This window comes from Pleurodeles waltl, chromosome 6, assembly GCF_031143425.1.
Source record: "Pleurodeles waltl isolate 20211129_DDA chromosome 6, aPleWal1.hap1.20221129, whole genome shotgun sequence".
NCBI classification, from domain to species: domain Eukaryota; kingdom Metazoa; phylum Chordata; class Amphibia; order Caudata; family Salamandridae; genus Pleurodeles; species Pleurodeles waltl.
Genome location: NC_090445.1, coordinates 245830868 through 245845977, shown reverse-complemented (window position 1 = coordinate 245845977; position 15110 = coordinate 245830868). Strand labels below are relative to the sequence as shown.

Below are 15110 nucleotides of genomic sequence, written 5' to 3'. Positions count from 1 at the left end.
GACGAAGGACCTTGAGGACTGGAACTACCGCTCCATTTCGAAACATTGGAACCAACTCCTGAATATCTTGAATCCGCTGAGGAAAGGCTCGATTCAATGTTGTATCCAGTACTGCCCCTATGAACAGGAGGCGCTGAGAGGGCTCCAGGTGAGATTTGGGCACGTTCACCGAAAAGCCCAGGTCGAACAACAACTGGGTTGTTGACTGCAGATGATGCGACACAAGCTCCGGAGACTTGGCTTTGATCAACCAGTCGTCCAAGTAAGGGAATACTGCTATCCCCTTCCTTCTGAGCTCTGCCGCAACCACTGACATCACCTTCGTGAAGGCTCGAGGTGCTGAAGTAAGACCAAACGGGAGGACCGCAAACTGATAGTGCTGCGACCCTACCACAAACCGGAGATACTTCCTGTGCGACTTGAGTATCGGGATATGAAAATAAGCATCCTGCAAGTCGACAGACACCATCCAATCTTCTTTGTTCAACGCCAAAAGCACCTGAGCTAGGGTCAGCATCTTGAACTTTTCCTGTTTGAGGAACCAATTCAAGATCCTCAGATCCAGGATTGGTCTCAACCGACCATCCTTCTTGGGAATCAGGAAGTACCTTGAGTAACAACCTCGACCCCTTTCCTGCTCTGGGACTAACTCCACCGCGCCCTTTGAAAGGAGGACTTGAACCTCCTGTTCTAACAACAGGAGGTGTTCTTCTGAACAATAAGATGGGCGGGGCGGGATGGGGGGCGGAAACTCCCGAAAGGGAAGGGTGTAGCCTTTTCGCACAATACTGATAACCCAAGTGTCCGATGTAATAGTCTCCCACTTGTGGAGAAAATGCCGTAACCTACCCCCTACAGGAGAGGAGTGAGTGGGAAATGGTGGAAGCCTAAGGCTGCTTTCCCTGCTGCACCCCTCCAGAGGACGAGGAAGAGGCAGAGTGCTGCTGAGAGGCTCCTCTGGTGCGGGCCCTACCCCTCCCTCTAAATGATCTATAGGGGAGGGAAGAGGTGGGTTGCTGGAATCTCCCCCGAAAGGAAGAGGAGGAAGAGCCACGCCCAAATCCACGAAACCTCCTGAAAAATCTGGAGGAGGCAGAAGAAGGGGCTTGCAGCCCTAATGATTTGGCTGTGGCCCTGCTTTCTTTAAATCTCTCCAAGGCCGAATCTGCTTTGGCTCCAAACAGTTTGTCCCCATCAAGCGGGAGGTCCAACAGGGTCGACTGCACGTCCGCAGAAAACCCTGAGTTACGGAGCCAGGCCTGCCTCCTTGCCACCACAGCCGTGCCCATTGCCCTAGCCACCGAGTCGGTCGTGTCCAGCCCAGACTGGATAATCTGGGTTGTGGCAGCCTGGGCATCCGATACAACATTCAAGAGTCCCTGGGGAAGCTCCGTAAATGAAGATGAAATATCATCCATGAGAGCATGGATGTATCTCCCCAGAATACAAGTCGCGTTGGTGGCCTTCAACGCCAAACTACAAGAGGAAAATATCTTCTTGGATTGTGCATCCAGCTTTTTAGAGTCTCTGTCTCCTGGTACCGTCGGGAAAGATCCAGGCGCTGACCTAGAGGAACAGGAGGCTTGCACCACCAAGCTCTCCGGCGTAGGGTGTCTAGACAGAAAGCCAGGGTCAGATGGTGCAGCTCGATATCTCCTGGCCACAGCCCTATGAACAGCCGAGGAAGATACTGGCTTCTTCCACACCTCTAACACCGGATCAAGCAAAGCCTCATTAAATGGCAAGAGAGGCTCCGCTGCAGCAGAGGCCGGATGCAGTACCTCAGTCAGTAAATTCTGCTTCGCCTCTGCCACCGGCAAAGGCAGGTCCAGAAAGTTAGCCGTCTTCCTCACCACAGCGTGAAAGGTAGCAGCCTCCTCCGTATATTCCCCTGGAGATGAAAGGTCCCACTCAGGGGAAGTATCCAGCCCACTGGCTGTATCCAGACCATGCAGTCCATCACCAGAGTCCTCAATCTCTCCTTCCTCCAAGACTCGTTGGTATTCCTGCTCTTCCAAAAGACGGAGAGCACGCCTCCTCGAATGTAGTCTTTCCTCGATACACGGAGTCGACATGGCCTCCGCCGAAGATCAGCGCCGATCTCCAGAACCATCCGACGCCGCGTCCGGCGCCACAGGCAGCTTCGGCGCCAAGGAAGGAGCCGGACGAAGAAATCTTGGAGTCTCCGATGGACCCGCCGGAGTCACAGGACGAAATCCCGACGTCGACGGGATGAAAACCTCCGGGGCCAAAACCCCTGGAGCCACCGGAGCGGCCACCGGCGCCGAGCCCACATTCCCTAAAGGGAGAAAGGGCATAAAGGGTGCCGGCCGTAGAGGCGCAGGATCACCCAATGAAAAGGCCAAGGGCCCCGAAGGACCAGCCGGAGCACCTCCTGGAGCCATCTGTTGAAAGATGGTATACATCGCATTCAGAAATGCGGTATTATCGGCTCCAGGGGCGGGAAAAGCTGGATACTGGGGCGCCTGGATCGAAGGCGACCCCGACGCCAGCCTCGACGTCCGCGACGCCGGAGACATTACAAGAGGCTGCATCACCTCAAACACACAGACGCCTGTCCAGGCGAAGTCGGTGACGTCGGAGAGGGCAACGGCGTCGATGGACGTGGCGTGACCGTGGGACTGACCTCCCAAGTCTTCCGACGCCGAGCCGAAGGCGACCTCGAACGAGACTCCTTGCTGGAATGACGGCGTGAATCCCTACGGCGCCGGGAGTCTCGATGACGCCGATGAGACCTTGGCGAAGAAGACTTCTTATGATGTTTCTTCTCCTTTCTCTTCGACTTCGCCATGAATAGTTTAGCCTCACGTTCTTTCAGGGCCTCCGGATTCATGTGCTGACATGAATCACAAGTTGCGACGTCGTGGTCGGAGCTTAAACACCATAGACAGTCGGAGTGAGGATCAGTAACGGACATCTTGCCGCCACACTCTCGACAGGGCTTGAAACCTGACTTCCTCTGAGACATTATTACCGCAGAGAAAATCCACGCAGCAAAAAATACACTGTAACTATGAAAGTAACAGTAGCTCCCTCGAAGATAACTGTTTCAAATGCACGGAAAAAAGGGAACTGACGTCGGCGAGGACCTCTTATTGCCTGTATGACGTCAGACAGCGTCGCGTGGGCTAATGTGACGTCCTCGTCGACGTGCAGAAGCTGGGAAGAAGATTTCCGTTGAATGCTGGCGCCATGGGAGTATTCATTAGGTGAGGAATCCACAGGTAGTTGTATCCATCAGAAAGGAAGCTTACTCTGCGCAATGTAGCACATTTTGTGACAGTAATACTGCATTTAATTTTACATTTACATTTAACGCGTCTTGGAAACGTTAACACCTTGACTTGACATCGAAATACAGCAATAGACAACTGACAATAGACAGACTCAAAGGGCCCTCCACAACGGAGCGGAGGGCCCTCCACAACACGTTGCTGAGTTTTAGTAACTTTAGATATAATTGAGCTAAAAGCTATATTTTGTTTTGTTAAAATACGCAAATTACGCAGCAGATGGGTTAGATGAAGAATGTGGCAAATCCATAACTATGCGCAGTACACCGCAGCATTACATAGTTCCAGTGGCCTTGCTTATGGCAACATCAATAATGGCAACTTTCTGACTCTTTAGTGAAACGACTTGTAAAGATTCGCTAATACAACACGATTACAAAATGGAAATGAGCGGTGCATGTGCCTACTACACAAAGAAAAGCCAAGGCAACAATTCCATGGCTGCACTAACAACATGTGCTGCCACTGACCTGCCCAATCTCAAGCTACTTAGGTGCTCAAAGAAGACGGAGCTTGCTAATATAATTAGAAGGGACTTAGAGACACCCCAGTTTGAGGCACCGGTGACTGCGCATTTCTCTCCCAACAAATTCTCTCATTTTGTCACATAAATCGACCGAAGCGGATTATAGTCAGGGCCACTATAGTTATACGATTTTGGGGATGCAGCATTTTATGCATAATTATACATTTGTCACATAAAAATCATCATCTGGTGCATTAATTGCAGATTTAAAAAAATCCTAAACAGACCAAAAGTTACTAAAGTGACAAAGCTGCACAGTGAAATTCCCTTCACAAAGGTTTGCTGGTCACCTTTCAGTTGCTTATTGCTGTAGTTGTTATTTTAAACTGGTACTAATGAGATTAAGCTTTGTTCCACACAATGTTAACATGTGTAAAAAATAATAAAATAAAGTAATACAACCTTGCATTACAGTGCTATATAATTTGGTCATCCTCCATTGTATACTTTCAGTGGCCTTGATTATAGTGCAGCTGTTGCTCTTCGGTTCCTAAACTGATAAGATTATATCATATGAGGATGTTTGCTGTGCTACTAGCGGCCCTGGACCTAGGTGGACTCCATTTCCTAGAGGGCTAAGAGGCAGCCCTCTACTACCACACGTGTCTTCACTTGAGGACTGCTACAGAGCAGGTTTGGCTGCCCCGCTGCGTTTAAAGTTTGTTGTGCTGCTGGTTGCCCTAGACCTAGGTGGACTTCATTTCCCAGCGAGCTGCGAGGCTGAAAGGAAGACTGAGGGGTCTGGTTGTGTGTGATGCTAATAGTGCAGGCGGAAGCCCTCTAATTTTTTTTTTTTTTACACCTGAAAATTGTCTTTTGCCCATAAATCTCACTTGTTTGTCTTGCAGCAACTTGACAGAGGCCTTATCTTAGGGGCCGATATGGAGAAGCACAAGACTTCAATTAACCCAGTAACGACTATGGACGCTTTCCAGAAAAGTGAAGCGGGCATCCTCAATAAAGAAATCCCCCCGTACCTATGTGTGTATGGTGCGGTGGGAGGGGATTTTGCACAGTTACATGGTCCAGGGTCAGTTGCCATGCCAAGGGGTGATGTAGCTATTTCCAGAATTCGGCCAAGGAGACCCTCTCTGTCTCAATCTGTGGTTCTTGATTTACCCCCGGAAGCAACCCCATATGTAGTAATTCTAGGTAATGTGCCCCTGGCTATGGCTGACACCCAGGAGAACCTCTACTAGCTGAGGAATAAAGTAGTGCATTGGCTGGGTTTAAACACTGCTTTGGGGGACTGTGCCGGAGCCCGTATTAACACTGCTCGCCGGGTCTGCTGGCTGGGGAAAGGAGAGAAAACCCTGGATGGCGATTGTATGCGGGTTTTTTTTTTAAACAGACCTCATGCGGCAGGGATGGTCTTAAATTACTTTAGGTGCTCCTTTTAATCGCCCTGTCTCTCCCATCAGGGTGCCTCCAATGGGTTTAATTTACAAACCACCTATGTGTACTCCTATACCCAATCCTTGGCAGATTCCAAGCCGGCAAGCACAGGTGAGGGCAGGTCAGCCCATGACTTTGCCTGCTCCCCCCCCCCCTTAAGTCTAAATGAATGCACTTGTCGGTTGGCGATGCCAAAAAGTACATCTTTATGATCGGTAAGGCGCTGGGTCCTCCAGCAATGCCGGTCTTCCCACAGCCACACATTGTGGTGCTGACAGACTATACCTTTAGGAATGCGTGTGAACATATTCGTTGGAATGCTGCAGGCATTGCAGGGAAATTTGGTGACCCAATATGGTTGGATTTTATCAGAGGGTTTGAAGTTATTTACCTTCAAGAGATTTGGGCAATCGAGAACTGCTACTTTTATTTTTTTATTTTTAAACAGGGGTATAAAACCTTCTTTTTTACTGGTGCTAAAATCAAGCACTGGGAGGCCAAAGGGGGGCAAGCAGATTATTTTTATCTGTCAATTAAGGGGAGGTTCGAAGTCTTATCCACTGGTGTTACTGTGTTGTAGGCCTAGTTATTTTCCTCTGGCCTTAAGCTGTTATTGCTAAACTTTTGTAAGGCTAAATCATTATGGCGGGAGGCCTGCAAGGTTAAAACTCTGGGCTTCTTAATTAAAAAAAATATATTTGGATACTAAGTTATCTTCAGCATTTATTATGGTAGTAGGGGGGTTTCATGTCCAATTGTACAGGGACTTGAGGGTTAAAAGGGTTTCATGTGTTGGCTGCCCATTCTGTGCGGAGCTCATTTCGAGCACAATCAAAAGGGTGCTTGCTTAAATAACCTGCTGAACTGCTTTAACCTATTCCTCACTATGGAGAAGATGTCACCATCCAGAAGCGGCATAGGCTCCACGTTTACAAGAAGAGGGAGTCTTTTATAGATTTTATTTTTGTTTCTACACCTCTCCTGTCATATCTAATTCTGGATCCCGATAAGCCTTTTTAGTGATCATAACCTAGAGTGTATGTCCCTCTGCTGGTCTTCTTTGACTGAACACCTTAGGGTTTAAGCTACAGGGGTAATTAAGGCTACAAGCCGGGGGGAAAGGCTTAAGTGCTCCCAGATAACTCCTGAAGAATTTTAGACATCCCTGTATCTCAGATGCAAAAAGGAGTTTGTTACTTATGTCTCCTCCGTAACTAGTCCATGTGACATTCTGAGGTCCTTTTCGGAGATCTCTAAAGTAGTGTCTTGTCTCCTGGAAGTACCCATGATGCAACAGTAATAGGTTTCCTGGATGGTTTGACTCTGGCTGTTCAAAGGCCTTGGGGAGCTAAAGTGTGCTTCGAGTCACAAGCCTTGGGACCCTGTCAGATTAAAAAGTGTTGATGTGTGTATAAAAGGGAACAGGCCAGGCATAAACATGATTTAAGGATGTAGCCTCAACAGACCTAATGGACACAAGCACTTTGAATAGTAGCTCTAAATTCTGGGGCATTATTAATGTACCTTTATTTGCCCCAGAGCTGGCAGAATCCCTGGAGGCACATATTACTGAAGACTCTTGGGTGGTATTTTGAAACCATTTATGGTTCAGAATCTCTAAACTCAGAGGAGAGGGATCATGAGCTGACAGGGGAGGCTGCGCAGACTCTTGTGAGGAAATAAAAAAGGGTATTATGAAAATCCTCTAATAAGGCCCTAGGACCCGATAGTATCAAGCCAGATATTTATGTAAATGATGTGGGTGTTTGGGTGCCTATTTTGACTGCCCTTATTAATGTGGTGGTGCGGGCAGGTCCTCCACAGTCATAGGCTATGTCCATCATCGTGACAATTTTCTTTTTAAAAAGGGAATAGGGATAGTCCTTTGTGGTATAGGCCCACCGCCCCACTTGAGTCAGTAGTCTAGGTCATGTCCTTTTGGAGAGAGACTTGGTGTGGGCCGAGGAAAACAAGGTTTTATCCGAAGCCCAGTACAGGTTTCGCGCTGGAAGGCCTACTGTTGATCAGTGTTGAACTTATACCTGGTGCTAGGAAAATACACAGTTGCTCATCCTGGCTCCATTTAACTGGGGTTTATGGATCTTTTTTCATCTTTTGATTGGGTTAACCAATCAAAATTGTCGTAGACTGCGTTGTATATGGGTGTGGAGCAGGAAATGGTTTTATTCCTAAGAGACCTTCACAGGGACACTAAGGCTTCAGATCGCTACTCTAAAGCCTACAGTATTCCTGTAGCTTTTGTATTAATAGAGGAGTGCGACAGGGTTGTATTTTGGCTCCCTTTTAGTTTAATTTAAATATTAATAGTTTAGAACAGGCCCTGGTGGATGTGAAAACAGATTGTTCGCTAGTGGGTTCGCGTGGCTTACCAGTGTTATTATACAAGGATGATGCAGTCCTAATGTCTAAATCCGCCAGACGCTTGCAGGCTCCGTTGCACTCCTTTGCTAAGTTTATGAAAGAGCTGGACTTAACGATTAACAAGAAATCCTTTGCGATGATAGCTGGTCCACGCACTACTAAATATTCAAGGTTCAACTTAGGAAAAATGTGGTTGGAAGGAAAGTAAATGCTCAGTAGATTTTCACTTGAGCAAGTCTACACATACATATTTGCTCGTGCTAAAATACAGTTCAGAAATATTTTCTAGGAATACTATTTCCTGGCCTACTTCTATAAGTTCTAGTGAATTCATTTAAGCTACTAATTCAAAGACATTTCCCATGGTTGCATTTTTGTGACTTTCTTTAACAACTGGGTCCCTAATTAGGTCTAGCATTAACAAAGATATTATGTTTTTATCGAACTTCTATTCCTCTCTCCATCGATTGGCTAGCTTTACTGAGAGTGATCACATTATGCTCTTCCACAAGCAGCATATTGGCACACAAAGTAGTTTTGTTCAGTGCCAGGAACTACTGCGGCTATCAGTGGCATAACGAAACTGGAGCCCCCCCCCTCATGCAAAGAACATGGAGGGACCCCCACTCCAGACTCACTCAGAGCAGGTGCTGTGCTGAGGGGGCCCGTGGAGGGGAGCTGTGTGGCTTTTGTTATGCCACTGGTGGCAATGTGTGCTTTTTAAGACCAAAAACGTTTTTTTCTTTTTGATAATGTTTGTTGCAATGGTGAGGGCCTGGCAGCTACCACAACAATAAAATGCTATAAAAGCCATTTCAAAACAAGACACACTGGCGAAACCAAAAGACTCACACAAAAAAAATATGTTTGGTTGGTTGACTTTGCCAATGCTTATTTATTTTCATGCTTCCCATAATCTTATTGGAAACGGTTACACTGATTTTCAATTAGGAATATTTTTTGGAAACATTATTATGCATCAACACATTTTACGAAACGATGCTTCAAAGAAATAGCACCTAAAATGCATAGTTGCAAAACTTTTTTTGTTTAAATGTAATTACAGATGCTGTTGGGAGATATCATTCTAAGTGTACTCCGTTTCCTAAAAGTTGCTGTGAGGTCAAGGACTAGTAGGGATTGCGACCTTGAAATGCCATAGGATGTTTACGATGTACTGCACAATTGTTTTTGCACATCCAGAATAGATTTTTGGCTTTTGATGATCAGTGTTTTTATGTAATTTTGTAATCTCTATTTATTGTTGCTTTTATTGGATGCCTTGTTTTACTGTCTGCTCTTATGGTTTGTACACTCAAAACCAAATAAAGCTAATTTGTTGTATTTGTACTGGGCTAATGCACTTTCTTCATCGATGTTCCTACAACCTTGCTACTAAACTTTCCATTCTTGGGGGGAAAAAAGTGCAAAAGTGTAGAAAATCTGCCCTTTCTGCATGGTCATACCAGATTTTTTAGCCTTTTTCTGTAAACTATTTTGCTGTTTTTTTAACTCTGCACACCTTACCCTGCTAAGCAGGTGTAAAGTGCCCTTGCTCCCCCTTTAAACGTGGCTAAATGTTCCTATTCACAATTGACACATTTAACTAACCGGAAAGTCCCTACTATATGAACTAGAAAAAGCAGCTAGGGCCTGGACATTAAATGCCACTTGTGGCCTGCAGCACCTATTGTGCAATCCAGAGTGGGTCTGGAACATATGTCGGTCTACCATTGTAACCTGACTGCTATGTGCAATGTAACATGTTACAATAAGTCTTTTTGAAAGGCAAAGGTCTCCCTTTTAAATATGAAAAAGTCAACCATATGTGGGCCACAAGGTAGAGTGCTTGTTACTTTGAAAGCAGGACAATGTCTGTACAGGGACTAGGCCCCAAAACCTCCTTGGTCTGTGGCAGGCCTGGCTGTCCTATAGAGAAGGCCAGAGTACATATTAAAATATGGGCAAGAGAGGGAGGAAGGCAAAGGAGAGAGAGAATGGTGAAGTGGAAATTGAAGAGTGATGTGAAATGAGAGGCTGGTAAGGTGAAGACAAAGTGAAACTAGGATAAGGCAGAAAGAAAGGAGGGTGAGGAGAAAGAAATATACGGTGAAGTGGTGAAAGGGTATAGCACAGCAGGTGTATAAGGGAGAGAGAGAGACTAGCATGTGGTTAAGAGTGAAGTGGGGGCAAGAATAGGGTGATGCAAGTAGGCTGAAGTCAGGAGGGAGGAGCAAGATAGAGAGAAAGGAGGGTGAGGCACAGAGAGTAGGAGAGATGAAGCCTATACATCTAAATCAGTGGTCTCCAATCTTTTTAATGCTGTCCCCCCCCCCCCCAAGCTGCAAAATAAAAACCCTTGGGCCTCCTCTCAGAATTTTTCACAATTATTTTATAAGGACGCCAATGTTTAAATATGTCTAGGCCTATTTAAACATTGCAGTTAAGTACTGTTACCTTTTTTTAAATGCAATAACATGCTTCTGTCTAAAAAAAAGGCCTGTTATCTGTATAATGCTTCTTTTGGCCAGAGTCTGGCGCCCCAGCTAGGATCACTTGGGGCCAGTTTGAAGACCTCTGGTCTAAACCTATACAAATACACTTTTAAAACTAGTAGACAGAACCCGGCAGTAGGAGGGATATCAGGCTGCTTGTATCACTACAAGACCATCCAGCATGTCCAGAACCAGCTCTCAGAAAGAGGGAGGCAGTGGCTTACCCATGCTCCCTCGTGGCTCTCTCGGAATCCAAATCCTTGAGCCGGGCCTGATTATAAACAAGCGTATGACAAAAGGCATGAACCTAAGGGAACGTGTGCCGTTTCTTATACTAGTATTCTAATTTAGACACAATTGTTAGTACTATCGTTTTTATTATTGCGTTTCATTAGAGAGGAAGATGCGTTATAACTTCATTTTTGAGTCAACATCTTATGCTGTCAACCTAGGAAAGCTAGGTTTAGGGGGGTTAGGATATATGAAGTAAAGGTCAATGTCAAGCAGTAGCCAGCTGACCTACAAATCAAGTTTGAACCCCCTTGATAGCTGCAACTCTTCATGCAATTGTACAATGCGAGCCATCTACTCCAGGAGATATAGATAGCACAGTATGCGGTAACCACCTCCCCTTCGGCAGTGTCCCCAGAGACCCCGCACCTTGTTGTTGTACTCCTCGACGAAGCTTCCCAGAGCCAGTCGAAAGCGCTTGTCGGGACGGACACTCCAGTTCATCGCGTAGACAGTCCACGGCGCCTCATACTTGTAGATTTCCTTCCGTTTCCCGTGCAGGGACATGGTGTGAGCTTAAGCCGCCAGCCCTGTCCTATGAGCTGGGAAAGAGCGACAGGGAGGCCTGTTCGGTTGATAGCTCCGCGGTGGTGCGACAAACGCGACCTCCAAATGTCGCAAGCACCGTAAAGTCCGACGACTGTTGGATAAACAATAGCCAAGGAGGCAGAGACCGTTAGGCGCGTGAACACAACAGCTGAGAACGAAATCCGAGGCACTTGAGCCAGAGCTTCAGCGCGCGGTGACGTATAGAAGTCCGAGACTTTCTAGTCACGCGCATGCGTACGGGCAGGTTGAACAGTCTCCAAGGTTACCTGCACTGCTCTGCGGGCGTTACCGCATCAAGTTTAGGTGTAGGTAAACTAAACCTGTTGGGCCACGCCCTATTAAGCAGAGGAACTATGTTAGGATTAACTACACCCAACATGGGGGCGTCGCCACTATTGGCTGTGCTCGCGCAGCGCATTTTAACGTGCTGCGCTGAAGCCAGCTAAACCGCAAACAAAACACAATGCGTTACAGTGCGCATGCGGGTCTGCGCAAGCACGTGACTGGCGTAAGCAGGGTCGCCAGGATCAGACCTGGGAAGAATGTAAATATTTTTCAAAAGCATGCGAAAGACGTTCACAAGCGTTTTTTGCTTGATCTGAACGAATAATAAGGATGTGCGTGTGGGTGACGGTACTAGAAGAGTAACGCTTTGTAACTACAAATCTCTGCAAGCGTCGCGTGCTGCCCATTTTATACTGGGCGTACTAAATGTTTGAAATAGTGTGTATATTGAGAATGTTTTCACTCATAGGCTGCGACCTTGTAGCACTATAGCGCAGGTGTCACTATTCCTCAGTGTGCCAACCAGGACTCATTCTCTGTGTGAAATAAGTAGCTCTGTGTGGTGTTGGGGGCCCTAGGCCCTCCTGCTACTAAAAGTAAGGGCACGGACCCCTGGTTACGGTGGTAGTAACTTGCCCAGGGCACTGCTCCCGACGTCTTATTTGTAGGGTCACCTGACTGGTGACGCCACTGATGGAAAGGGTGTGGGGTGAGTGTGGAAGCCAGCCCTCAGCAGAGTGGCTGGTGGAAACACTATAATGTGTCCAGCAGGACACAACATCCCTCCCAAACTTTATTGAAAATGGACAAACAAGTCCAAACTGCAGTGGAGAAATAAACACCACTGAGTCTCTTCAGACAGTCCACCAGACATGCTGTGTGGGCAGGTACAGCTGGGGCACTCAGCATTACGGCACACCGCCGAAGTTTAACCGGACTGCTCTGGACACAAATGGCAGTGTTGATGAAGTTCAGATACCTCAATCGCCTGTCCATCAGGTTACAATGCACTCAGGCATTGTTGGTCCTGTCCTACTTGGGCTCCCAGTGTTGGAGTCTATCTACAAAGTCCACTGGTATATCGAATCCTGAGCAGTGGTGCAGGTGCATCAGGAGCAGTGGGGAGTACACTTCAAGGATCTCTGGGAAGGCATTCAGGCTCCAGGGATAGCAAAGCTTAAAGACTGAGAATGTCCTGAATGAAAAGCTGTCCTCCTTGAAGGCCTTGGTGCATCCTAATGTTCGCTGGTAGAGCAGCTTCAAGCTTCCCTCTTGTACCAGAACTCCATCGCACAGGAGTCTCCTCAAGACCCTTTGGTGGGCTGCCACGGGACCGTGTGGACTGTGACGGGCCTATTGCAGGCCAAGCGAAGGAGTCGCTGAGGAGCAGCCAACAGGACCACATCCAAGTCGCGCTTGGAGCCAAAACATGGTTGTCACAGGGTTTGTGTGCTCTGGCTGTCAGGACTCAGGTGCACTGGCCTTTGTCCGATAGTCTTTTGGGTGACCAGTCTCCATACATGATCTCAGTGCTTCCTGGTGCCTGTCATGGAGTTGCTTCGAACGCATCTCTCTTGGCGGGATTACCCTCTCACTGGAATTCCCTTGAGGCAAATGCTACAAGACTGCGTGGGCTGTGCAGGCCTGTCATAGGCCACACTGAGGGGGGTCGCTGAGGAACTCCCAACAGGGCGTGGTCCAAGCCTCTTGCAAACCCAAGGGTGGGTGGTCCAGTGGTCAAGTATGCTCTCTATGGCAGGTCTCAGGTTCACGTGACTTCACAGCAGGTTTCTGGGTGGTTAGCCTCCCATGTGCCAGGGATGTCTTGTCAACCTCTGGTGTTTTCACTGACCTCGGCTCCACTCTGGTGATGCAGTGCTCCCTAGGTGGTTCGAGTGATGCATGTGGTAAGGATGATGATCTTACCATCTATTTGTTTAGATCAACAGGTGGCGGTGTATTTCTTGGAGAAGGGAAGACTTGAAGGACTTCGTGGCCATGTGTAGTTCTTGCATGGCGCGTGCAGTTGGCAACAGGGATGCCATTGATGTCAAGCAGCCGGAGATGGGTGGCAGGACAGTCACACTGAGAAGCGAGGGGCCTGGACTCAGTTCACGCGTACTTGCGGCTTACAGTTGGTCCACCTGCAGAGCTGTCGCCAGTGATGTCTGTGCAACCCGGTGGCTGGCTCGTGGTGATCGATGCCGTCTCTGGTCCTATCGCTCTTCTCCCTTTCTCTTGCACACCTGTGGTGTTCCAGATCTTCCATGTGACAGGTGTGTCACACCCTTTCTTCTTCGATCTTCAACGTTGTGGCGTAGTGCCACATTCCTCTCTGCTCTCCGTTTCCCTTCTTGATGTGACGTTGCGCCACGGGTCACATGTTGTGTCACATGGAACTCCAGCTGGTCATGTGCTGCACTTCATTCGGTGCATCTTCTTCCATTACAGCCTTTCGCAGGTTTAGTCCTGTCACTAGGACTTGATTCTGCTTCTTGCGGACCTCATTGTGGTCCTGTCCCTTCCTCAGGGATGTTCTAGGTAGGGTGCTCCCCGACTGGAGGGTTACCGGCCCCTTCTTCCTGTCTTCACTCGAGGGCACATCGCTTGCACCTCAAGACTGCGAAGTTGCTGTGCTTGCTCCTCCGTCCAGTTTGCTTGGCAGGGTTGGTCACTCCTCGTAACATACTCCAGAATGGTCCAACGGTGACTATCTGGTGGTGTGGCCGGCTGGTGCAGCCTCTTCACACTGGTATTGCATCTCGCTCTCAGAGGGCTCTATCTTTCTCTCTGGCTCCTGCCCGTGCGGCCCTGTGTGTACATCTGACATTGTGCTCTGTCCTTCTTCCTGGGCGCCCATTTTCCTGGCGCTGGTCATGCCCATTCTTTGGGACTGCGGTGGTGGCCATATACCGATATGGCGCTGTGTGTGCATTGCACATTCCCTTCGTGCCCCATGTGGGGCTTGCGCCATTTTCTCAATTGCATTTGCAGCGGGCAGCCACTAGGGGGTGCATGCAGCGCACTGTGATCCTATTTTGCTTGTTAGTGCTATCCTTGGCATCTTGGTGTTGGCTTTTGCTAGGGACTTGGCAGCTTTCGTTGGGGATGCTTTAGGCTTCTTCTGGGGCTCCTGCGCGGTGAACAGCCTCTCTCTGTTGCAGTTGGTGCCTGTGGGTGCTGATGCCACTTCAACTGTGGGCACAGCAGCCTTCTTGGCGCTGCAGGCCTTCTATTTGGCTGATGCTCAGTTATTTTTGAAGTGGGTGCATTAACCACCAATGGCCACTAGATGGTAGTTTAGCACTGTTTTTCACAGGCTATATCAGTCTTTCCTCCCACTGTGGGCCTCAACCTTTTTTGGAGATGCCGGTGCTAGGCTTCCTCTACTGCAGATGCAGCAGAACAGCCAGTAGGAGGTGCTGCAAACACTATCTTCACTCTGCTGGCAGGCCATGGCTCTCGACCTGCCAGGCTGTTGTGGGTTTGCCCCCTCACCTCTGTGGCGGTGGCCATATCGGACTGTGCGGGTCTGAAGCTGCCGACTATGGGGGAAGGCTTGTACTTCAGGTGTGGCAGAGGCTCTCCTCCTGCAAGCTCTTAAAGGTATGCTGCCTTTTCCTCTTCTTACTTGTGCTGCACAGAGTGCACTCTGCGCTGATGGGGTCTGTACGCCGCTGAAACAAACCTCTTCGGCTCCACCGGACGGATTCTAGCCCCCTGTCAGTCGGGCTGCTTTTGACGATCCTCTTCCCTTGGCGGCAGTCTCCACGCTACCTACCACTGGGTGCGCATGCACTGGAGCTGTGGACGGTGCCTGTGGCTCACGCAGCAGGGCAACTCTTCTCCACACTGTACTCTTTATGAAGGCCA

At 48.4% G+C, this 15110-nt stretch overlaps 1 protein-coding gene across 1 annotated transcript in view; it reads right to left on the bottom strand.

Moving 5' to 3' along the window:
* Positions 1 to 11412, bottom strand: part of DCAF7 (DDB1 and CUL4 associated factor 7) — a 198987-nt gene extending 187575 nt beyond the window's left edge. Inside the window, exon 1 of the mRNA XM_069238012.1 lies at positions 10773 to 11412. Within this exon, the coding sequence (XP_069094113.1) occupies positions 10773 to 10910 (138 nt within the window). The 5' untranslated portion in view covers positions 10911 to 11412. The remainder of the gene's footprint in view (positions 1 to 10772) is intronic.
* Positions 11413 to 15110: the final 3698 nt, after the last annotated feature.